General features: G+C 35.0%; 4 protein-coding genes across 4 annotated transcripts; 2 read left to right on the top strand and 2 right to left on the bottom strand.

Annotated features, from left to right (window-relative positions):
• The first annotated feature begins 559 nt into the window (after positions 1–559).
• LOC106117710 (alpha-ketoglutarate-dependent dioxygenase alkB homolog 7, mitochondrial) lies at positions 560–2,356 on the top strand. The gene is made up of 5 exons (XM_013312116.1): positions 560–755; positions 947–1,140; positions 1,260–1,433; positions 1,736–1,860; positions 2,110–2,356. The coding sequence occupies exons 1-5, from the start codon at positions 638–640 to the stop codon at positions 2,243–2,245; spliced, it is 747 nt and encodes a 248-aa protein (XP_013167570.1). The 5' UTR covers positions 560–637; the 3' UTR covers positions 2,246–2,356.
• A 374-nt stretch (positions 2,357–2,730) lies between these two features.
• LOC106117613 (GDNF-inducible zinc finger protein 1) lies at positions 2,731–5,845 on the bottom strand. The gene is made up of 7 exons (XM_013311990.1): positions 5,549–5,845; positions 5,140–5,481; positions 4,714–4,887; positions 4,203–4,453; positions 3,786–3,917; positions 3,564–3,627; positions 2,731–3,412 (listed from the first exon to the last, which is right to left on the bottom strand). Exons 1-7 carry the CDS (start codon positions 5,702–5,704, stop codon positions 3,278–3,280), a joined length of 1,254 nt encoding a protein of 417 aa, XP_013167444.1. The 5' UTR covers positions 5,705–5,845; the 3' UTR covers positions 2,731–3,277.
• Positions 5,846–6,127: 282 nt separating this feature from the next.
• Positions 6,128–8,152, top strand: SmD3 (small ribonucleoprotein particle protein SmD3). Its single transcript, NM_001311960.1, is given in 2 exon segments — positions 6,128–6,511; positions 7,473–8,152. Coding segments are annotated over 2 exon segments (393 nt in total). The 5' UTR covers positions 6,128–6,201; the 3' UTR covers positions 7,556–8,152.
• A 661-nt stretch (positions 8,153–8,813) lies between these two features.
• LOC106117930 (nose resistant to fluoxetine protein 6) lies at positions 8,814–20,907 on the bottom strand. The gene is made up of 13 exons (XM_013312453.1): positions 20,826–20,907; positions 17,453–17,589; positions 14,053–14,186; positions 13,407–13,618; positions 12,521–12,714; positions 11,982–12,145; positions 11,639–11,824; positions 11,081–11,257; positions 10,859–11,009; positions 10,419–10,602; positions 10,009–10,151; positions 9,719–9,853; positions 8,814–9,481 (listed from the first exon to the last, which is right to left on the bottom strand). Exons 1-13 carry the CDS (start codon positions 20,905–20,907, stop codon positions 9,431–9,433), a joined length of 1,950 nt encoding a protein of 649 aa, XP_013167907.1. The 3' UTR covers positions 8,814–9,430.
• Positions 20,908–22,709: the final 1,802 nt, after the last annotated feature.

Here is a 22,709-nt window from a genome sequence, read left to right as displayed (position 1 = left end):
TATAACTGTAAAGACTATAAATATAACACTTCTATTGTAGTTAATGTTCTAATGAATGTATTTATTTTGAAAACTCCAAGTTAGCCACAACTGTACAAAAATTATTCACAACAGCAAGGGTAGTTAAGTCGGACAAAGAATTCATAAACATACCTGAGAATGTCTAACATCGACATGTTCTCTTCTTTAGTTCTTGATGTTACGAAATTCTAGTAATAATTAAGTTAGAAACACACAAATATTTGGAAAAAATCTTGAATAATACTAACGTTCTCTTTCACAAAGTTTTTGATTTGAAACAGTCAGCGCCATCTACTTTGTCGTTTGGGACATTAAGACAAAGTCAGTAATTCGTGCCAATTCGTGCATAATTATTATATAAACAGGAGTAATATTGATTGTAGAAACATAAAATTACGTACGTGGTGAGCAAAAATAAATATAAATTAAGAGATTAGTGACCTGGCTCAAAAGAATTTAATATTTCGCTATTGAAAATAAAAAAACATTTCGCAGAAACGTCGAAACATTTGCAATTGACATTGACAATCAGCTGATATACAAAACCGAACGTTAATGTCAATCTTATAAAAACTCTATTTATTCAGTTTTTATGTTTAATTAAATAATATTTACCATGCGAATGATTACTTTTAGTATACTTCGTCATTTCAAATATAATTTGGCGTATAAAATATCAAGAAGATTGAAAAGCGATACAGTCGAAGTTAAGTCAGACCATTTAAAAACAACAGGTACTTTAATTTTGAAAATGTAAAAGATTCTTATCTTCTATACATTATTTGGCTAGAATCATAATATTCCTGCTCCTATGGAGGATCGGTACGATCCATACATCTCTGCTAGCTATCACATCTGAATTTACACCTGCCATAACTAATATATTCTTAAATAAATTGGTCATTTACCAAAATATTTTATCAAGGTTCTTCGCCTGATCCTGATTATATAGAAGTATTACCATCATGGCCGGAAGGAGAAGCAAATATGCGCATAAAAGCCACTAGTTCTATGAGAATTTATCCGAACTTTGTATCTGAAGAAGAAGAAGCATCTTTATTAGCAGAAGTTGAACCGCAACTAAAGAGATTGAGATATGAATACGATCATTGGGATAATGTACGTTATTGTATTGTAATAATTTTCTGTTTACAATAAGTTAAAAATATAATTATTCATTGTTTCATTATATAACTTCTTAGTGTTCTGAAATACACCTTTCTTTGTGTTAATGATAGGCCATAGAAGGATATCGTGAAACGGAACGTGACTCTTGGAACGAACAGAATGCTGCGGTACTAAAGAGAGTACGTGACATGGCATTTCAACCTTATGCACAGCTCCTGCCGCGCGCGCATATACTGGACCTAGCAGCTGCGGGATATATCAGACCTCATATTGATGCCATCCGGGTAAGTATTGTAATATAAATATTGGAAAACATATTAATACTGTTAAGGGTTCGTAGAAATTTACAATATATAAGGATAACTGCTAAAGGGTTTTTGATACAAAAACAAAGTTTTATATTAATTTTTGAATAGATTTGCAATAAAGAATCAACTGTACTGTACTGAAGAATACAAAGGCTACTAATTAGGTTTTATCTCTATTACACATGGATGGAGTCGCAGGCGACAGCTAGTTATCAATATATGACTTTATTTATAATCATTATACATTTATATTACACATTTTTATTTTTTATTTTCAGTTTTGTGGGAACACAATAGCTGGACTTTGTCTTCTATCAAGTGCAGTGATGCGGCTGGTTCATGAATCACGACCTGAGTTACAGTTAGATGCATTGCTTGAACGACGCTGTCTCTATGTTATGAGGTATACAAAGTAGCTAATCACTAAGAATGTATTGATTTACTGTTGGTTACCGAGACCAAAATCTCTTTATCAAACATATTGGCACCTTCGACCAAATAGACAATGTTTTAAATGGATATTTTATTCTCAGAAATCCACGGTTTATGATTGATGTGTATTATGTTAATTGTATATAGTTAAGTTGATAAACTGAATATCATAAGTTTAGTTAAGATTTTCATTGACCATAACTTTGAGTGTATTTCATAGGGACGTGTCTCGCTATGAGTTCACACATGCAGTGCTGGGAGGCGAACATAGTGTATGGAGAGGGGAGAAGTTGCCGAGGCGCAGGCGCATCGCTGTTATATGCAGGGAATGTCCTTTGCCAGAACATCGCGAATAAATATGTATGTGTAATCCAAATAACCTTTTGACTATGATTCAGCTGCAACATAAATATGAAATTTGTTTTATGTTTTGTACAAAAATATACATTTGTTTTTGGAATACATAAATCTGATATAAATGTATTTGTTTATGTTGGAATTGAAACATGTTTGTAAATTTTTAGGCAGTACAGCGGTTAGAAATGTTTAATTTATGAGAAATATTAGTAAAATTGAATTATTCTATATAAGAACGGTATTCATATTTTTGTAAATTTTACAAGTAAATGTTGAAATTGTAATGTTTAATTTGATTGAATCATTATTTAAAAATTATAATAATACAAACAGAAAATAATCATACTTCATACTAATATAATGCAATGGATCTTGCAGAAATTTGGCATAGATTAAGAACATAGTCTAGAAGAACACATAGGCTACTAATTATGTTTTTTTTTTAATTTTGGGCGACAGCTAGTAGGTAAATAAAACAAAAAAGTCATAGGTATAATTTTATTACTTTATTTTATAACAAAAATATGTCTTGTGCTAAATTAACTTACGATGACTCCACAATAGGGCGAATCTCCGTGAACTGTGGGATGTAAAGTCACAAGAACAAAAGCGACTCATCCACCATTTTTTTTAAACTTTTTTATTTTGTATTTCTAAATGTTGCCACATCCATTTCGCGACAGTTTTCACTAACGCTTATGATCTTCCTGTGAACGTTGAGGGCATATTATCTTAATACAGTAGGACAGTATTCCAAATCACCTGGCTTAATGAACACACTAACTGCCAGTGCCATGTCGTGCCATCGCTACTGTACTGGATTAATGTAAACTAGACATTATGTAAAAAATAAACTTAGCTAATAATATGCATAACTCTCAACATTAGTAACATATATTTATACAGTGGCTTTCCACTGTAGTCACATGTTTTACCGCATTTGAAACAATTAAACAATACTTCTACAAAATAAAATTTACCATTTGGATTGTTGCAACTTTAACACTAAATCATAGGGGCATTTGATGGTTTCAATTTAAACCCATATCATTATCATCGTCATAATCCATATCATCCAGAGCGTCCATCTCCAGATATTCCACTTCCCCTCCAGTGCCGTCCAAATCTCCTTCACCTTCCCCCTCTGTCTGCCATTCCGCACCCTCCTGGAAAATTTAAAATACATTCTAGAACATTCTATTGAAAAACCACTCTAATACATATTTTATATTAAGACAGGACAACCCTAATATGTTTATAAGCAGTACTATTTTTAATTATTTTCAGTTTTATAGAAAAAAAAAACATTTTACTAACTTGTTCAGCATGATGATTGCGATGAACACGGATATGTCGCTTCATGGCCGCCACTGACGCGAACCTGAAAGTCCCACATATAATATAATATGACAATGTAAATTGAAGCACACATTGGTGGTGGCAAGATTTGAATGCAGGATCTGCAGATTACAAGTCTGTAAGTGCTTAACCCGTGAGCTACCCCTCTATTTCACTATTAAGTTAAATTTGTTAACTAACGTGCGCGGGCAGTGTGGACATGGTGTCGAGACAGTGGTACTGCGCTCGGGCTTTTGCGCCGGCGGCTCGGGCTCCGCCTCAGACTCCGCCCCGCTGCTGTGGCATTTTCGGATGTGCGACAACAAGTCATTCCTAAAATAATTAATTTTAATGAAATAAACATTTCTCATTTAAAAGCTAGGCTTAGCAACTCTCTAGATGACTATTAAATGACAGTGCCTAATTTTAGACATAGTGTGTTTTCTTGTAACATAAATAAATGTATGGATGTATAGACCATGTAGAAAGTGTATAGAGTTCTTATTAAATTTTAAATCAAATTATTACTACTTTAAAATGCTGCCATCAAGTTTTACAACTTTCAAAAGTGACCCTGATTTTTATTAATTAAATTATCACATTACATTGTTCATTTACCTGGTAGCAAAGCGCAGTATACAAGAATCATAACCACAGACAAATCGATCAGCATGTCTATGCCTTAGTCTATGCGCAGCGAGCAGTTCCCGCGTGTTGAATGTACGGAAGCATGCCCCACAGAGCAGCGGAGGTGTCGTATGCGCGGCCTGCGCGTGCGCAGATAACGCGGCGCGGGAAGAACAAGTCACATTGCATAGTGGACACCTCGCCTCGCACGTAGCTTCGTGACGACGGAGCTCCGATGCACTCTGGATAATTAAGTCTTTAGTGCCTTTTGCCAAATGCTAATTGGTTGAAGAGTATAAGCAAATATAAAAAAAGATTATATTCTACCATAAAGTGATTAAGATTACGATTAGAGAAGGTTTAGATGCAGAAACACAGAATAGCTCAATGGATTTTAATAAAATTTTACACAGGTGTAGAACATAGTCTGGAAGAACAAATAGGCTATTTATTAGGTTTTTTGTCGGCGGGCGACAGTTACTATGAAATAAAAATAATATACCTGGAAATTAGAGTGACACAAACGGCATGTAGAGCTAGTAATGTCCGGGGCTGCATGCATAGCAGAATGCTCAGTGAGTGAAGCACGGGTTGCGAACTGCGCGCCGCACGTCCAGCATGAGTGGCGTGCACCACCAGGATGTTGTGAGATGTGGGTGCGGTACTCACTTGCACGCTAGAATTGGTAATATGAAGTATCTAGTATCGTAGTAGTATGACAGATAATGTTTTTAATAAATTCAATCTCAAATATGCTACATTTCTTTTGTATGCTCAACTTTAATTCTTTCCTTGGTCAACCCTCACTAGGTCTTCCCATGGATCCAAGTTAGTTTACATCGGGAATCACTGGTTTAACCAAGAGAGAATATAATTAGAAATGAGAATATTTGATTGTCCAAACCACCATATTGAGTTATTTACTAACCTGGAATGATAATGGACAAACAGAGCATTGATAAACAGTTTCACCACAAGCATTCCTGGCTTGCTCCAGGTCTTCATCATCAGCAGCTGCGGCCGCTGCCAGTGCATCTTTCTCTACCATTATAATGTCATCCTCACTATATGTACCACCGGAGTTTACACCCGGACCACCAACAACAATAAACACATCAATCTTCTGTGTCAATTCGTGCAATTTGCGTCTGAGTGCTCGAATCTTTTCACTTAATGGAGGTGCACCTTTTGCATTCAGAGCTGTACTAAACTCATAAGATTCTATAGCACGTCGAATGCATTCAATACAAAGTTTACCTTCCGGAACAACCTGCATAAAAAACATATGTTAAAATTACGCATTTCTAAATAAAAGTACGCGTTTCTTGTTAAGTTACCTTATGGCTGTTAAGCTGGAGTAACATAGACCTTAAAGGCACTTGCAGAGGAGGAGCCCCAGCATCGTGTTCATCAGGGCTAAGCAGATCACCGGCGGAACCGCATATAGCACACGTCTCATTCTCGTATTCTACTTTCATGATTGTCGTAGCCATTTCTATGGCTACAAATAAATGAGCATTATACAGTTATCGTATAATTTGTTTATTAAATACTACAACCTTAATTATTTTTGAAAACTTATAAAATTATATTTGATGCAAACTCCAACTTTGCGCTTTTTCATAGATAAAAAATTGTGGGATTGTGACACAAAGTGTACATAAAATGAAATGTCAATGGAGTCTGATTGTTATATTATGTAGAAGCTTTATTTCCTTATATTTACATTTTGTCACTTTCTTTGCGGCAGTTAATTTTAATTAAATTGTAAATAACATGGATTTAAATTTAATTTACAAAATCTGTTGTTTTACAGATTATTTGTTCAATTTAAATCTGGTCACACTGATGCCGACTTTCGTTCCGCCATCTTTGTTTTCATTGTTGTTTATGCTTTGTTTGAAGAATTTTATTTAAATCGGTTTTAATCTTTGTTTGTTTCTTTGATTGTGCATTTTCCTATAAATAATTGTAATTACCAACATTCAATATGTCAATCGGAGTTCCTATTAAAGTACTGCACGAAGCAGAAGGTCATGTAGTTACTTGTGAAACAATTACCGGCGAAGTTTACCGAGGAAAGCTTATAGAAGCGGAGGATAATATGAATTGCCAAATGACCCTGGTAACGGTTACATATCGAGATGGTCGTGTGGCTCAACTTGAGAATGTTTACATCCGAGGTTCTAAGATTAGGTTTTTAATATTACCTGATATGTTGAAGAACGCGCCAATGTTCAAACGACAAGGCAATAAACCCAGTGCAGGACGCGGTAAAAGTGCAATATTAAGGGCACAAGGTACATTTTCTCATTTATGTCCCTATTTTTAATAAGAAGCTAAATTAGTAAACAAACTAACCTATAACTGTATCAGCTATTGATAGTTTTGTTCAAATAATAAATTGACTGTGACAATACCTCTTGCAAAACTCGCATTATCTCGTTAGCTTTGCAAAACGTTTTGTTGTAAATTCATGTTTGTTTACATACATTTAAGACCGGACACAAATACTTAAGCTTAAGCTTAAAAATTTAAATTTGGCATCAAAATATTTTGATGAATTTTCAATTCTTAGAGTAACGATGAATTATAGGTTTCCTTTTAGGTACCACTTATTATATTACTATTTCCTATTTTGTCATTATAAATGCAATGTAATTTTATATCTTGATCATGATTTCTATTGAGTTATCCTCCACCTTGATAGAAAAAAATTCCTAACTATCTTTGACACATCATGATCTCCCTGATATGGTTCCTCTTCCACTCATATGGTTGGTATTCGTAGAGAAAGAGCACCATGGATTTCATAACAGTTCATTTTATAAACTACGGAACAATATTTAACAATAGATGCTACTATAATTTTATCATATAAAAGTTACCATGACTAAGCTATTTGAGTACCCTGATTTGAAAGTCTACTTAGTAGGTGATGTGGTTGCACCTAAAGTGTTTATTTTTTTACCTTTACAGAGCTGTTATAACAATTTAACTTCTAAATTGCCTTCTGTCTTTTATCCGTTTATAAAAAAAAAATCTTGTGTATTCTAATATTTTTTAATGCCCATATGTTGCCATCTAACAATATTTCTTGTAAAGTCTCTGAGCTGGATCCTCACAATACAGGCTGCATCTTCCGCGTGGATCCTGCATAATTCACTATATTTCTGGATGTCAATAAATAATTTTTCACTTTCATTCAATTGTAGCTGGATCATAATGCCATATTAAATTTCTGACCATTACAAATTTCAGCTGCGGGTCGGGGCCGGGCGAGTGGGCGCGGCGGGGGACACAGAGGCGGCTGGCAGGGTGGTTCAGGACCCTCGCGTCGCTGACAAATTGTCTAGTTCATACATTATGTAGATTATACCAATTCTTTAGTCATAAGATATGTGATTTCTACATTCTCACTGGTAGGAAATAAATGATTTTACACTTGAAGAGTAAAATGATAATAAAATAGTCAACTTTACTGAAAATATTCAAGTCATGTTGATTATTAGCCAAATTTTTAATTAATATTTGAAAATATGACTAAACCTTGAGTTTCTGAGATCAAAATCTGTGTTTAAACCATATTGTTATCTCTGTTTTTTTTTTTCAAAGATGATAGGGATGCAGATATGTTTTATACAGAGGTTTTAGTCTCTGGAACCAGCGTTAAACAATTTAAATCACAAGAACAGGTAGCTTTTGCTATGAAACTGAAGTTATGATATTTGAGTTTATCATGATGAAACTCCATTGTCTAAGCCAGTGAATATAAACTGTTGGATTTAAGCATGAATCTTTGTAAAGGGTCAATCATCAACTACATTCAATAGTTAGAAATTTATTATATATGAAAAAAAAAAACTGATTGTAAGTGTTGTTGAAGTGTGCCTACCATGGATATTGCTCATGGTTTGATGTGGTGTATTATAAAATATGTCGTATTAAGGATTCAGTTTCAATAAAAATACAACTTTTGAAATTGTTTGTTTTATTTACATTTTAACATGAAGATATAAATTTAGTGTCATGTAACATTCATGTGAAATTTTACAGTTAACTCTTAGAACTAAAATTAGAAGAATTAAAATTACAATTCAGGATGTGATTATCTAAGATAAGTAGTTTCTTATAAATTATACACTTCAACCTAGTTAACTGAGAAACCGCTATAAATAAGAGTCATTGTCGAGTTCCAATGGACGAAGATTTCACTACAACAAAGGTTTCCTGCTTATAGAGATAGAAAACCTTAGCGGTCCCTAGAAATTTCACTTTTCTAGTTTCTACAGCTTACATCACAATTAAATGAGAATAAAGATAACATTTTATATTATGTATTTAAGATAAAAATATGTAATTATTACATATATTATATGGTCACACAAATAAGATTTTTAGAAGTGTGACATTTTGTTTTTTTTAAGCTCTTATAATACCTAAATTGAGCAATTCAGTTCACCAACATTATGACTAGTCCAATCGTCTAATTTATATAACCAATATAAAAGTTATATACTAATATAATAATTAAATGCGCCTATTTAAAAGGTATATATCACATATATATATACTTATGTAAATAAAATAATATGCATAATTTTATTCTATGATCTTATTAACATTCTTGATAAAAAATATTTTTACTGTAAATTGGAATTGTCATGATACCTGCATAAAAGAGAAATGTTACTTCTCTTTTTTCAAGAGATTGCAATGTCAACTCTTAATACAGGTGTTACGATAGTGGCGACTTACCTTTTTAGCTATCAGAATGTTGATTCCATGAAATTAATAATATAATACTATTATACATACAAATGAATGCATCTCTTGTTGCAAATCAAATTCTGTAATATAAATATTGTATACTTCGATGCACTTTTACTCATAAACTAAATTCTAGAACCTAATTCCAGATATAAAAAACTTTCTCAAATAACTATAACCTTAGTTCAAATAAAATTTTACGCTCAAAAATAATATTTCTGATGAACATATGAAAACAAGTAATGGCCGTCATTTATAAACCTTAACGTTTATTCGCCATATTTTGGATTAGGATACAAATACCTTATATGTTAGTGATATTCACAATTCTCGTCCGAATTATTAATATATTTACAATAACATGTAGCTGGCTACATGGCACATGCTACAAACTGTTGATGACACCATCAATGTTTGAGCTTATTTCGTCAACACTTTTGTGTTATGTACTATTGCAAATCAGTCTTCTCTGTCTTCTGGGATAACTGAACGTGCTGAGGCTGAAAAGATAATATGTTAAATCCTACTGGATAAAGAAAAAGTTAACGGACGGTTCTAACCAAAACAAAGGAATACTCTAGTCTCCAACATAATTCAAGAACATAGATAATAAATGTCAGAAAAGCGCGGGAAACCTTTAACAATTTCTCAATAAATTTACACCTAATGGGACCTCATAACGACTTAGAACTGTCGACTAGTTAAAAAAAGATTTGGCAAAATGATTGACCACCAACCTGGCGTTCTTGCTTTGTTTTTTGCCGTGATTTTGTAAGTTCTCGATGCAGCCGTTGTACTGGTATTTCCACAAGTAAAGCAAGTGGTAACGCCGCCGCGTAAGATATGGCCGCTACTCCGAACCATTCAAATATCTGAAAGTAAAACAAGAAAAATCTCGTTTGAACACTGATTTATGAAATTGAAATCAAGTTCTAGAAAGATCGTTTTACTTTTCGGCATATTCTTTTATAACCTCTGTAATAAGATTTAGTTTCGTTATCACTAGGCCAAGGAGTATGTTACTCACAGCGTTTTGTCTGTCGAGTTGTATGGGAGTTATTCTGGAGGCGAGCAACGCCTTGTTGAGAGGCATGTGCAGCAGTAGCGCGCCAAACGACAGCCGCGCGCAAAACGCCCAGCCGCGACCCGACAGCCACGTGCGCCACGGTGCTGCAACACAGTTGTTATGTTACCCTGGTACTTTGTACTTTAAATATCAAAGATATAAGGTTAAGCGGTCAGTGGTTCCATGTCACTACTGTCTTCTGTGTCAGAATCATATTTCACAATGGTTTATGATGATTATAAGAGATTTTCTAGTACGCGGACGTATGTATGCTTCCCTAGTACCTAGAATGCAGGAGAAAGACCCACAAAACGACGAAGATAATAGAAAGTTTACATAATTCGAAGACAACTTAAAGGAAAATATTGTACATTTGACTCCATTGATAGCACCGAGTAATGCCAGTATCACAAGCAGGGCGAACACAGGTCTCTCGAGTGCCGCGAGTGCTGCAGCAGCAGCGCGCGGGGGATGGCCCGCTGGCACCAGCAGCGGAGACAGCGCCGCCCACCACAGCGCCAGCGGAGCTGCGCATACAGACACCCAGCGGAACACCTGCAAACATCACATACAATACTACAAAGAGTACTAGGACATTAAGAGTTCAGGACACAATAATACTGCAAACGCCATTAAAAGACTCTTGGTCCGTACCTTTTTTTTTACAAATATTCCTTATATTTCTTTAATTAGTGACTTCAGCAGTTGTCCCCCTTCGTACCACTCTTGGCTTGACCATTACTTTTAAGTTTACGTAGAAGCTTAACGAGTTTTTGATTTGACCTTGCCGAAGTAACCTGACGAGGTATACCTGACAGTTCTGTGGCTGCAGTCCAGCACGGCGCAGCGCGTGGTGCGCATGCGCCAGCAACAGGCCGCACAGCGCGCCAACAGCGTTGCCCAGCGGAGACTGGTACAGCACGTTGAATGACGCATCTCCGTGGTATATCGCACGTACTGATCTAAATAAAAGAACTCATGCAAGTCTAAGAAGACAAAGGTTACGGGTTTCCATTCACAAAAATTCACTTACTCCGGCCTATGCACTATAAACGTAGGCACGAGGTGCCAGATGTACGCGAGGGCGAAGGTAACTCCGGTTGCTATGAGCAGTAAAGTAGCCAGCACCACGGTAGTTCCTCTGCGGTTACGAAGTAGAAGTGTCATTGCCAACGCTAAGGCATATAACTGAGTGTCCGCCGCTAAGTACCTTCAAATGGAGAAACAGTTCATCATCAGTGAGGGGGCTTGGTGTCTACCCTAAGTTAGGGGTGACTAGGCCTAGACTAGAGAACTAAGTTGCTCTGTTACAGCTGAAATTTCATAGGAGGATTTATCGATATTTTCAAATCAATACACTTTTGGGGTATTGTACTATAGGAAATTCAATCATTCTTTTCTTCGATACAACTATAAATTTAGCAGTGATGGAATTATCCACATCTCGTATGAATATATGGGCGATAATCAGTTATTATTAAGTAACCTGATGGGCTACTAATTAAGTTTTTTTTTATTTCTCTTGGACAGAGTCGCGGGCGACAACTAGTTTAGTCAGAAATATTTGAATTGTTCCAAAGACTTTACTCACCAAGTCTGAATTAGACACTTATCATCTGGATAGATGATGTTGTTGAGATAAAGGAGATGGGTCCACCATTTATTCCTGCAGATCTGTGCCTCGGCCCCAACCAGGGGATCCCACTGCGGTCCGTGTCCGAGCCGCTGCCACCAGCTCGCCGCGAACCACACCACTGCGAAGTAACTCGGACTAAGTCTGCAAACCACAGGACAATTAAATTTTTAAACTTCCATGAGACATTCACCGAGTATATTCATAGTTCACCTTGAAAAAGGACTCAAACTCAAACTAACTCTGAAGGGTGAATACGAGTATATATAAGGACTTGCTTTTACAACAAAACAAATGTTACCTTATAATCCTATTAAACATTGTTTGAATGAAGGTCCGTATTGGCGGCACATGGGACCGATCTTGCAGCAGCTTGTGAGAGAGAAGGAAACTGGACATGATAAAGAAGATCTGCACCACCAGAGTGCTGTTCGTCATCAGCATCACGTCAGTTGCGCGACGAGTCTGTGAAGAATTCTCAAGTTATATTTATTATACCATATTTAATATTTTTAACCCCTTCCTCAATGAGAAAAAAAAAATTACAATTTAAGATTATAGAACAAAGTCTAGAAGAACACTTAATCTATCAATTAAGTTCTTTTTCAATACCACGCCACGCAGGCGGAGTCCCGTGCAATAGTTAGTTCATCACAAACTTCTATTAAGACACTGGACATAGGTCTGCCTTAATATTTTCCACTGTAAATGGTCATTCTCCTTGACTTATCTCTTCACCAAGTTTATAAGTATTTACTATAAAGATTAATTCAAAGTACCTTCATTTTGTAGACCAATATTCTTGCATCATTTAAGCAATTCACGCCAAGACTTCCTCACCTGTTCTGTGAACCTGGTATCAGCGAGATAGGACAACGTGGCGAGCCAACAGACGTGTTCGATGATGACGCACAGCATGCAGAAGACTCGGAGACCATCGAATGCTCGAAGATCGCAGTCAGCTGGGGCAGGAGGAGGCGCTGTCAACGTGCGCCATGATTGACGCAAAGACCAGGAAAGTGCCCAGCCAGCGCCTGGAAGATAAAGCATTATCTTCTTTATTATTCTTACATAAAACGACAATAAATAAGTATTTTATACCATGTGACATGCTGTTTACGAATAAAAAAAAGATGTAGTGCAACCGGTTCTGAACCAGAAATTCTGGTCCAGTAACGAAGCTATTAAATAAAAAAAAAAATTGACACATACATCAAACTAGCATTCTACTCGTTTTAAATATTTTGAATTTGCCAAATACGTTTTTTGCAAACATTTTTTTATATACACTATTGACAATCCCAGACGTGCTGCGACTATAGAGCATACTATCGCCCACAGTTCTACTAATTAGGAGTGGTATAGAGAAATCTGTGATAGTATTGGCGCGGATATGCGTTTCCCAATCGGGGCCGGCGTCGGTTATCTAACGTTGTTGCACTGCCCGCCGGCCACTCGTGCCAGATATTGGACGAAAAAATCCTTCGATTTATCACTGGCCGTTATCGAACGTGATTTGAATTTGTAACTTTTTTTTTGGAATTAATGTTGTCAATTTTAAAACGTGCCAGATATGATAAACAATAATTATGATTTATCTATGGTTAATATCGGTTACTTAATTTTTTCAAATTGAAATTTAATTAACTCATTGAATAATATAACAACGATTAAACTTTATATGGTTATTTATACAGGTGTCCCTTCCGGCAATAAAATTGCTTACCTTTTTTCGCGTCATCGGACAGCGTAAGATCCAGGGTAGTACTGACTACCGCCAACGCGAGCACTGCTGCGAGAGCGGCTGCAAAGCCCTTTTCGCTGGCAGACAACGGACCCCCTGATCTTACAGCACTCGTCTTACAGTAGTCAAGCTGATATAACCGAGCACGGAGATTATAGCCACGTTGCATTGTTGTGTTTACACATGATGAAAACCTGAGAATTGATGAGAAAGGATGTAAGAATATTTGTGGTAGAGTTACGGAAAATGTCTTTATCTTCTTGATATTTTAATAACATAATATAAAAATAACTTATGCTCTCGTAGTCAAACAAGAAAATTTCAAACTTCTTCTCTATAACTTTCTTTAGGGATTTTTAAACTAATTAATTTATATGGATCTGGTTTTAGCGTTATTATAAAAAAATCTTTGATATTTTATTAACAGCAGCAATCAAACATTATGACGCTTCGGAATTACCAATCGCTGCGAATACAATTTTGGGTAAATTAAACCAAGAAACATTTTAAAAATATGCTAAAAAGCGCGCAGGTCAGTGCTTTCCCCCGTATTCCGCTACGCCCTGGTTCAAGGTAAGAACCACCAAGATATGTGAAAACATTTATATTTTAGAAGGAAATATAATACCAGGCTTGCAGTTCATCGTGTGTTGCGGGGCGTGTCAGCAGCGGTGGAGCGTGCTCAGAGCAGCTTCGCTTCAAGCAAAGGCCGCGGTGCAGTCGCGTGTGGTTGAAGTTGTCCACCCAATTAGCCGAGTAGCGCTATTAAAAACAAACTATGTTCTTAATCAAGATTTAAAAAATAAATAAAAAATAAAACTAACCAGCCAGTGTGTACCAAAATGTTTGCGGAAACCAAATTAAAGTTACATCATAACAATGGTGTTCATATTATTTCAAGTAATGGTCGCTTTCTAAAATAATTTTATAAAAGTGATAATGGTTTGAAATGACAATTGAAAATTATATAACTTGGGGATTCCAATATGAGTTCACAGTATGAGCAACATTTAAATATTACAAATGCGTACAGCTAAACAGATCGCGATGAAATTTGGCATAGTCTGGTAGAACACAGACTATTAATTATGTTTTTTTTTTAAACCTACGGCGACGGAGTCGCGGGCGACAGTACACTATTAAAAGTAATGGTACAATTATTAATTGGCATGTTATCAACGTAAACTTACAAAAAAAAACATTAGTTAATTTTCCCATGTATTACATAACTGAATTCGGCATGTCGTCCACAGCTCGTCCGCTATAGAATGCTATAGATTTACGTAAACCATTGCACGATGTTATCTCACTGGTGTTGGACTGGGTCAACGATTTTGCAGCCTACATAATTTTTGACCGGTTAACTTCTAACTGGGTGTTTGTTTTTAACTTAAGTAATTGTTAATTCACTCTAAGATTAAAAAGAATTAACAATGATTTTACAAAGCGAAAAAACGTGACAAAATTTTGTACCAAATTAGGTAAGCTAGTTACACTAGTAATATAAGAACAATCAAAGAGTAAGAACAGTCGAACCTTGATAAGGGAGAGTCCAAGGGACTCTTACACTTATCTCTCACATAATGGTTTCCTTATAGCCCGAGTTTCTCGCTTTTAGAAGTGATCCTTCGGGACCGGACAATGTTTTGCTTATAAAGGTTTCTCGTTTATCCTGGTTCGACTTGTATATCAATATTTTAAGAGTTGTTCAGTATGTTGCTTTGAAAATGGATTAATGATTGATGCGTGTTTAAACTGTTCTATTTATTAATAATTATGTTCATGTAAATTTAATTGATAGTAACTAAACACGAAACTAGGTTCTTGAGTTGTAATAAAGACTACAAGAAAAACACGCAAAGCTTACGCATTAAGTTAATACTAACAAGGCAGCGTAATTCGTATCAAAAACGTCGAAGACAACATTGATAATGCCTTATTTTTTAATATGATACAACAATGGTAGAGCCCGCTTTAACATTTTCGCACTAATTGTCCCGGCTCGCCCGGTGAAATACCACGAACACACAGAAGACAGGCGTCCAGTGGAAGCAATTCCGCGTTACCTCTAATGAGTGTGCGTCTCGGAGGCCTAATTTAGTCCTCTTTCCCTTGGATGGGAAGTGGAAGTGGACTTTCCGGATGAGAGGATGCATGGAAAGGGAAAATAATTTTTCTTTCTGTACATCCTCTCCTCCGTCGATTAAAGGTAAGCAATGCATATGCAATTGCGTATGTCTATGGGCAACGGTCACTTCGCTCTTTCAGCGATTACATATGGCCGCTCTCTCGTTTGCCACCTTATGATATAAAAAAAATATGAAAACAAAATATCATTACAATATTGTAGATACGTTACAAAAGCATAAAGAAAACACTAAGTTCTGGCCGCGAACAATTTTGTTGACCCCGATTATTTAAAAAAAAAATCAAGATCACATCATCACGTTGTGACTTCTTGACACAGAAACAGCGGTCATTGACCCTCCCTCCTACGAAATGCCCTAACTCCTTTCACTCTCGACAGTCCCTAGTACGAAATCGAGGAAATACATAGAATTACGAACGTAAAGTTTCCAAGTTTTTAATTGATATTTAATAATAAACTAATAGAGAGAAAAGCAGTTGCAATTACTATTTTCTGCGGACGTTTTTTGTTAATCAAATTAAAAGAAAAGAAATTCAAAAAACTGACAGCAACTGACTAATTTACAAACTAAAAAAATTAAGTATTAGTCTTACCTTAATATTCCTAGAAAATAGCAACAAAAAGTTGTGTTTTGCATAGATTTATTACATCTTTTACATACAATTTTTTTTTATATTTCTTATGTTACATTGAAATTAGAAATCATCAAATAATTAATAACCAAAACTAGCGTAGTACAGCTACTAATACTACTTGGAGACCTAATTTTAGTCCCCTTCCCCTTCCCACCCTTTTCTAATATTGAGAAGATGGAAAGGGGATATATCCTTTTTATGTGCGTCCCCTCCTCAATCGAATAAAGGTAGGCAATTAAGGATGATTATGGTCAGCAATTGCTTCACTATTTTGGCGTATTTAATTGATTAATTTGGCTAAAAGTTAATTTAATCAGCTTTCGAGGAAACTAAGTTTTTGCCTATGATGTAAGTTGCTTAGAGTACATTTAAATTATTTTTAATCACCAAGGAGGTCTGTTTGTCTACATGTTTTTTCATGTTGGTAGCAATGTTTAATGGTTATGTTAGGTTATGTTATTTCGCGGCGTGATTCACTGACGCAATTGTTTATGCAACCAAGTTCGATGTTATGTTTATTTAATAGGCCTTGACTCTGAAAAGAGCACTTTTTAATATGTTATTTCATACGTAGATGCAATCACTTTGGTGATTTTCCGCAACAACATGTTTACTGTAACATTTTACTTTAGTTTTTTTTTGTTTTTTTTAATAATATAAAATAATAAATAAATATCGACGCTGACGTCATGACATTCAGGAAGTGATTGTGTATTTCTCTGAGTTTAATTTCCTAATATTAGCAAGATATGCCGTTGTTTTGGATTGTTGAAAACAAACGAACAACAAACACGTATGTATAATAAACCTAGAAAACGTATTCATCAACGTATCTTACTAATATTATAAATGTGAATGTTTAGATGGATGGATGTTTGTTTGAAGGTTCGGTCTTCGGAACGGCTGAACGGATCTCGATGAAATTTGGCATACATATTGAACATAGTCTGGGTGTTCACATAGGCTACTTATTATATTTGATTTTAATTCAGCACAGACGGTGTCGCGGGCGACATCTTATGTTAGCAAAATTTCAGTGTGTACTGCTGATACTAAAACTACTCTTATTTATAGATAAAAGATAGAGATAGATCTCCGTTTAAAACGAAAAAAAGATAGCAGGGATGGCGATATGTTTTACACAGAGATTTTTTAGTCAGAAACCCACGATAAGTCTTGTAACTAGTCGTGAAGAACTTTATATTTAAATTTAAAAAAAAGTTTATATGGCTTTTATTATTCACCTGCATAGTATGGAAGAGTTTATTGTCCTTATCGGCAGACAGCTCGAAGCTCCCGAGGCAGTAGGCATCTCCTGTTGCTAAGCAACCGTCGTACTCGTCCAGATGGAAGAGATGTGGCATCTTATAGTACTCCTCGTCTGTGAAAAGATCGCTTAATATATAACTCATAAGAAATAGTGACCAGATATAACGGCTGTGATTTCTTTTTGCACAAATTTGGAAAGAAGGCAGAGAGAGGAATGGCGATGGATTGTAAAACGGATCACTGAAGAATAAATATGATTTTTATATAGTTATTAACATAAAAAGACTAAAAAACAAGAATACGGTGTCAATGTCCTGATTCCTGATATGCACATCCGATACTGTTTGAAGTTCAAACGGAAATTGAATGATAATGGAAAAATTTCGTATAAATTTCAATTAAAAATATATAATGCATGCCGATGACAAATTGTGGCAGATAAATATTAACTCCTATTGTGGTCGAGTTTTCTTCTGCGTGTTCGGATATTAGTTCTTTTTTTAAATATTATAAAGCGGCAAACAAGCGAGCGGCCACCTGAAATCGCTGAAAGAGCGAAGTGACCGTTGCCAATAGATATACACAATTGCATATGCGTTGCCTACCTTTAATCGACGGAGGAGAGGATGCACAGAAAGAAAATATTTTCCCTTCCCATGCATCCTCTCATCCGGAAAGTCCACTTCCACTTCTCATCCTTTCCTTATAAGAAAAAGGGTGGGAAGGGAATGAGGACTAAATTAGGCCTCCGGGACGCAGACTCATCAGACGTAACGCGGAATAGCTTCCACTTGACGCCTGTCTTCTGTGTGGTCGTGGTATTTCACCGGGCGAGCCGGGCCGATTCGTGCGAATATGTTAAAGCGGGCTCTACCACTGTTAAAGTCAATTCTCTAAAATTGTCAGATTTTCAGTAATATATTTTACTCTTAACTCTTCCACCTTTGATCGAATGGTGGAGTTAATAAGTAATATACTGTCAGTTATGATTCTCAAGAAGGGCGGTATTAAAAGGCCTCAAAATCGACGTACATGAATGCTTAAATGTATGTATTAAGAAGCAAGAGAGGTGTGTCAGGACCGCGCCAAATTGACGACCTTGGTCTCCCTACCCCTCTGGGTTACGAAAATGAGTTATGTTTTTGTTGTAGGTTATCTTACAGTAATCGCTGTACAAGATATTTCTATTTTTTTAATAATATGAAGGGCGACAATATGTTTTTGAATATATGTCAGCATTAAAAACCAACGATTAGACATCCGTCTTTTGCACTCGTAATTTTATCAATTGTTTAATTCGTTTCGACTTTTAGTAGTGTGTGGCAGAGTTACCTAGACTAACTAGATGCTATTATATAAACCTAGATCTTCAAAATACAACATCAAATTATTTAAACAAACATACCGTAGAAACTGTATTGCGCAACATGAGGTGCCCTGGATATACCGTCTCCAATCTGATTGAAAACTTTACCTAAATTTTGTAATTTTAAACGAAATGTGTCATTATTAACTCATATTGACCTCCTTTATATAAATAAATTGGGTTTATACAACGGTTTTATTACTTTAAACATATTTCAATACTGGAAGATAAAAACAAAACACAAATCACGCCCAGAATCAAAAGAGGTTTTATAAAAGTCTGATGAAATTAATATAGAAATTAGAGCAAGATCTATTTCGAAGCCCTTGACATTGATTTTATTAAAAAAAAAAAAACAATCCTATGTCTAAGGCAGTAACATACGGGCAGTTCTGTCCTGTGTAGTAAAGTGAGTTTTCTGGTGCGTTCTTTGGAGATAACAGAACTCACAATGGCACTCGAAGCTGGTCACCGAGTGAGTTTAGTTACTATCTTCCTCCAGCAGGCTACTGCCTGAATGCCTATTCAAAGATTTCCCCCCGGATATCACAAAGGGGAGCTAACATATCTACTTTAAAGATTTCCTTACTAGCTATTGTGGTGCGTGAAGCCATTCAAACACAATAAAACAATGCTAAAAACAAAGAACATTACGATGATATTTAAATGAAAAGCCACTTCAATGGCGAAGAATGCATTCTCTTAGTTTTGGTATGTTTGTTTGTTACCATAAAAGTATGGATATACTAATATATGTATGAATGAATCATTATTTTATATATAAAATTCTCGTGTCACAATTTTCGTTCCCATACTCCTCCGAAACGGCTTGACCGATTCTCATGAAATTTTGTTAGCATATTGAGTAGGTCTGAGAATCTGCTAACATCTATTTTTCATCCCCCTAAATGTTAAGGGTTCCACCCCTAAATTTATTTTTTTATGACACAACATAGAAAAATACGGACAATCCTTAATTTTCACCTTTCTATCAATTCAATCATTTTTCATCTCCGGTCGATAACTGATCAATCGTCATTTAATTATTTTTTATATATCCACGCGGACAGTGTCGCGGGCGACAGCTAGTTAGATATAAAAATATATCTTGCTACCATTATAAATGCCAAATTATAGATGAATAGATATTTGTTTGAAGTTATTTCCGGAATAGCTGAACGGGTTTTGATGAAATTTCGCACACATGTAAAACATATTCACGCTACTTATTTTTTTTAGAACACATAGGCTACTTATTATTATTTTTTAATTCCATACGAATAGAGTTTCCAGCGATAGCTATAATATAATAATAGAGAGGAAAGTTGCCATTTAAAAAGATTTATTGCAATCTTTTTTATCAAGTAAAAATTAAATAAATGCTTCAGATCCTTCATCTATTTTTACGATTTTTATATTGAAATGTCTCTATATCATATCTAAAAAACATGTTTCGTACACATGACGTAGTTTTTCCTTATAAAGAACAATGTTTTAAATGTTTTTTCCATCTGCCATTTTGTTTTAGTTTTGTACAATTAGATTGACATATAAATAACAGATAATTAATTCGCAAACTACTTATACTATTTAGGTTGAATTTCGTAAGCCTATTTGTACGTGTTGAAGTTTTTTGAAAGGATTAAAATAAATGTAAAATTTGTAAATTACGATTATGCGAATAGTATAATAATTGTTATCTAAAAGATTGTTTTTTTTTTAACCAATATTCAAAAGGTACAATTTTATATAGGGTTTAAAATAATTTTGAATTATGCAAATGTAAACCTTACCAGTACATAAAAAATAAACTATAAAGCATTAAATTAAAAAAAAAACATTAAAAAGCGCGCCAAAACATTCCTTTACCACAGATGATACACCATTAACCTATACCAAAAAAAAAATTAATCACACCGCGTTACCATTCAGCCAGATTACTAAACTTTTTTTTTTAAATAAAAAATACATCCACTTCGTACCAGTAAGTTGATAGATTTCATTTTGACCGTCGGCAAAAGCAACGACGAGAATCACAAGAACGATGACCACTCGCGGCGACATGGCGCTGACTGGACGATAGTTCATTCCACCACCATTTGATGCCTTTGCCTTTCACAATATCTACCACAATGTTGTCAAATTACTAAATATTTTATATAGAAGATTAATATAAAGGTTTTTTAGTTAATGTTGTAAAATTTTATAAGGTTATTTTCTTTGAATTTATCTCGTAAAATTAATTAATTATATTCATTGCATTATAATGCTATTATTGAGGCACTATCAGTGAAAAATTAATCATTTAAGTTAGAAGGTTAAGGAAATGAATCAAAATGGAAAGAAGGTAAAAATCGACGGTAATTCCGACAAAATCCAGCATGTAAATTTTGTTTCACAGTTGTTAATTTAAAACTAAATTAAAAAAAAACACACACAAAAGAATTAAGTTAAAAGGACAGATACACACTATACTAGGCTATAGTGTGTCTATTTAAGATAGATTAGTTTGACAATTCACTAGATATCATCAGCTCACTATACGTCCCCACCGAGGGGCTCGGAGCCTACCCTAAATTAAGGGTGATTAGGTCATAGTCAACCACGCTGGCCAAATGCGGGTTGGTTGACTTCTCACATATCTTTGAACCCGCTCTCAGACATGTGCAGGTTGCATCACGATGTTTTCCTTCGCCGTAAGAACGTCAGATAAATGTACATATGTAAATCAGAAATCGAAAAACACATTGGTACATGGCGGGATTTGAACCCAGGACCTGCAGATTGCAAGTCAAGTGCTTGACCCCTGAGCCACCGACGACCTAGTTCTAATAACTAATTCACTAGATATGGGTTGAATAAAATCGATTAAGAATATAATCGAATTTCGATGGTTGTTCTTAAAGAACTTACAATCGAAAATTTCGGGATTATTGTTTTTGAATTACAATATAAATAAATATGTTTCTTTCTATACCTACTTTATCCTTCATAACGACATAAAGAAATAAAACATTAAAGCAAACGTTGTTGACGAACAGAAAAGATTTTTTTTTAGTAATTATGCGTTAGATAGCCAATTAACTCTAATAAATTTAAAAAGTTTTAAAATACATAAACTATATTACCCATTTCTTTGATTAATTTTATTATAAGACCGATTTCCGATAGTTTACAGTTACTCGTTGTGCGCCACGGTTTGACGTATAACAACCGTCCATTAAGTACAACATTAATGCTCATAGAAAATTAATTCGATATTTTATAGGCGTCAGTTGTCAAATCTATTTTAAATAGACACACTATAACAGAACAGAAATATAATGTAGAAACAATCGTAGAAATAAATTTTGTAAAAGTTTTATGATTAATAACAAATACTTAGGTTCACGGGCTTTTTTATCATTTACCAAATAACTCTTTTATTTCATATATGTCTTACATGAACTTTAACTTTTGTAACCTGCAAAATGATTGATATTGCGCAAAATGTTGAAATTGTTTATTTAACGACTGAGAGGTAATTATGTAAGAATTTTGGATTACTAATACCTAGCCTTTATTTACTTAAATATATACATAACCTTTGGATAGCCATGCTACTGGATTTAGATATTGACCTATGTGACCAAAACTTTGGGGAGCCAAGTTTTTTTTTAATTATCCCCTATCTATAATCTTTTAGACGGTATTAATTAGAATCATTTGGCGCGAATGACGTGCTTTCGTTACAAAGTCCAGTGTCAAAATAAATTGTAAGGGGACATAAACGTTGACATATTAGTAGAGTGTTAGCATTTAACAGTGGTAGAGCCCGCTTTAACATCTTCGCACGAATTAGCCCGGCTCGCCCGGTGAAATACCAC

Source organism: Papilio xuthus, unplaced genomic scaffold (genome assembly GCF_000836235.2).
Source record: "Papilio xuthus unplaced genomic scaffold, Pxut_1.1 DF827679.1, whole genome shotgun sequence".
In the NCBI taxonomy this organism is placed as follows: Eukaryota; Metazoa; Arthropoda; class Insecta; order Lepidoptera; family Papilionidae; genus Papilio; species Papilio xuthus.
Note: the sequence above shows the minus strand (reverse complement) of the source record. Positions and strands in the feature narration are given on the sequence as shown.

Coding starts and splice junctions, on each gene's coding strand:
- LOC106117710 (XM_013312116.1), top strand. CDS start 638: ATGCGAATGATTACTTTTAGTATACTTCGTCATTTCAAATATAATTTG. Junction 1,141..1,259: donor AATACGATCATTGGGATAAT/GTACGTTATTGT, acceptor TGTTAATGATAG/GCCATAGAAGGATATCGTGA. Junction 1,434..1,735: donor CTCATATTGATGCCATCCGG/GTAAGTATTGTA, acceptor TTTTATTTTCAG/TTTTGTGGGAACACAATAGC.
- LOC106117613 (XM_013311990.1), bottom strand. CDS start 5,704: ATGGCTACGACAATCATGAAAGTAGAATACGAGAATGAGACGTGTGCT. Junction 5,482..5,548: donor TCCAGCTTAACAGCCATAAG/GTAACTTAACAA, acceptor TTTTTTATGCAG/GTTGTTCCGGAAGGTAAACT. Junction 4,454..4,713: donor TGTGTCACTCTAATTTCCAG/GTATATTATTTT, acceptor TTAATTATCCAG/AGTGCATCGGAGCTCCGTCG.
- LOC106117930 (XM_013312453.1), bottom strand. CDS start 20,907: ATGTCGCCGCGAGTGGTCATCGTTCTTGTGATTCTCGTCGTTGCTTTT. Junction 17,590..20,825: donor TGAAATCTATCAACTTACTG/GTACGAAGTGGA, acceptor ATCTTTTCACAG/ACGAGGAGTACTATAAGATG. Junction 11,825..11,981: donor ATGTTTAATAGGATTATAAG/GTAACATTTGTT, acceptor TGTGGTTTGCAG/ACTTAGTCCGAGTTACTTCG.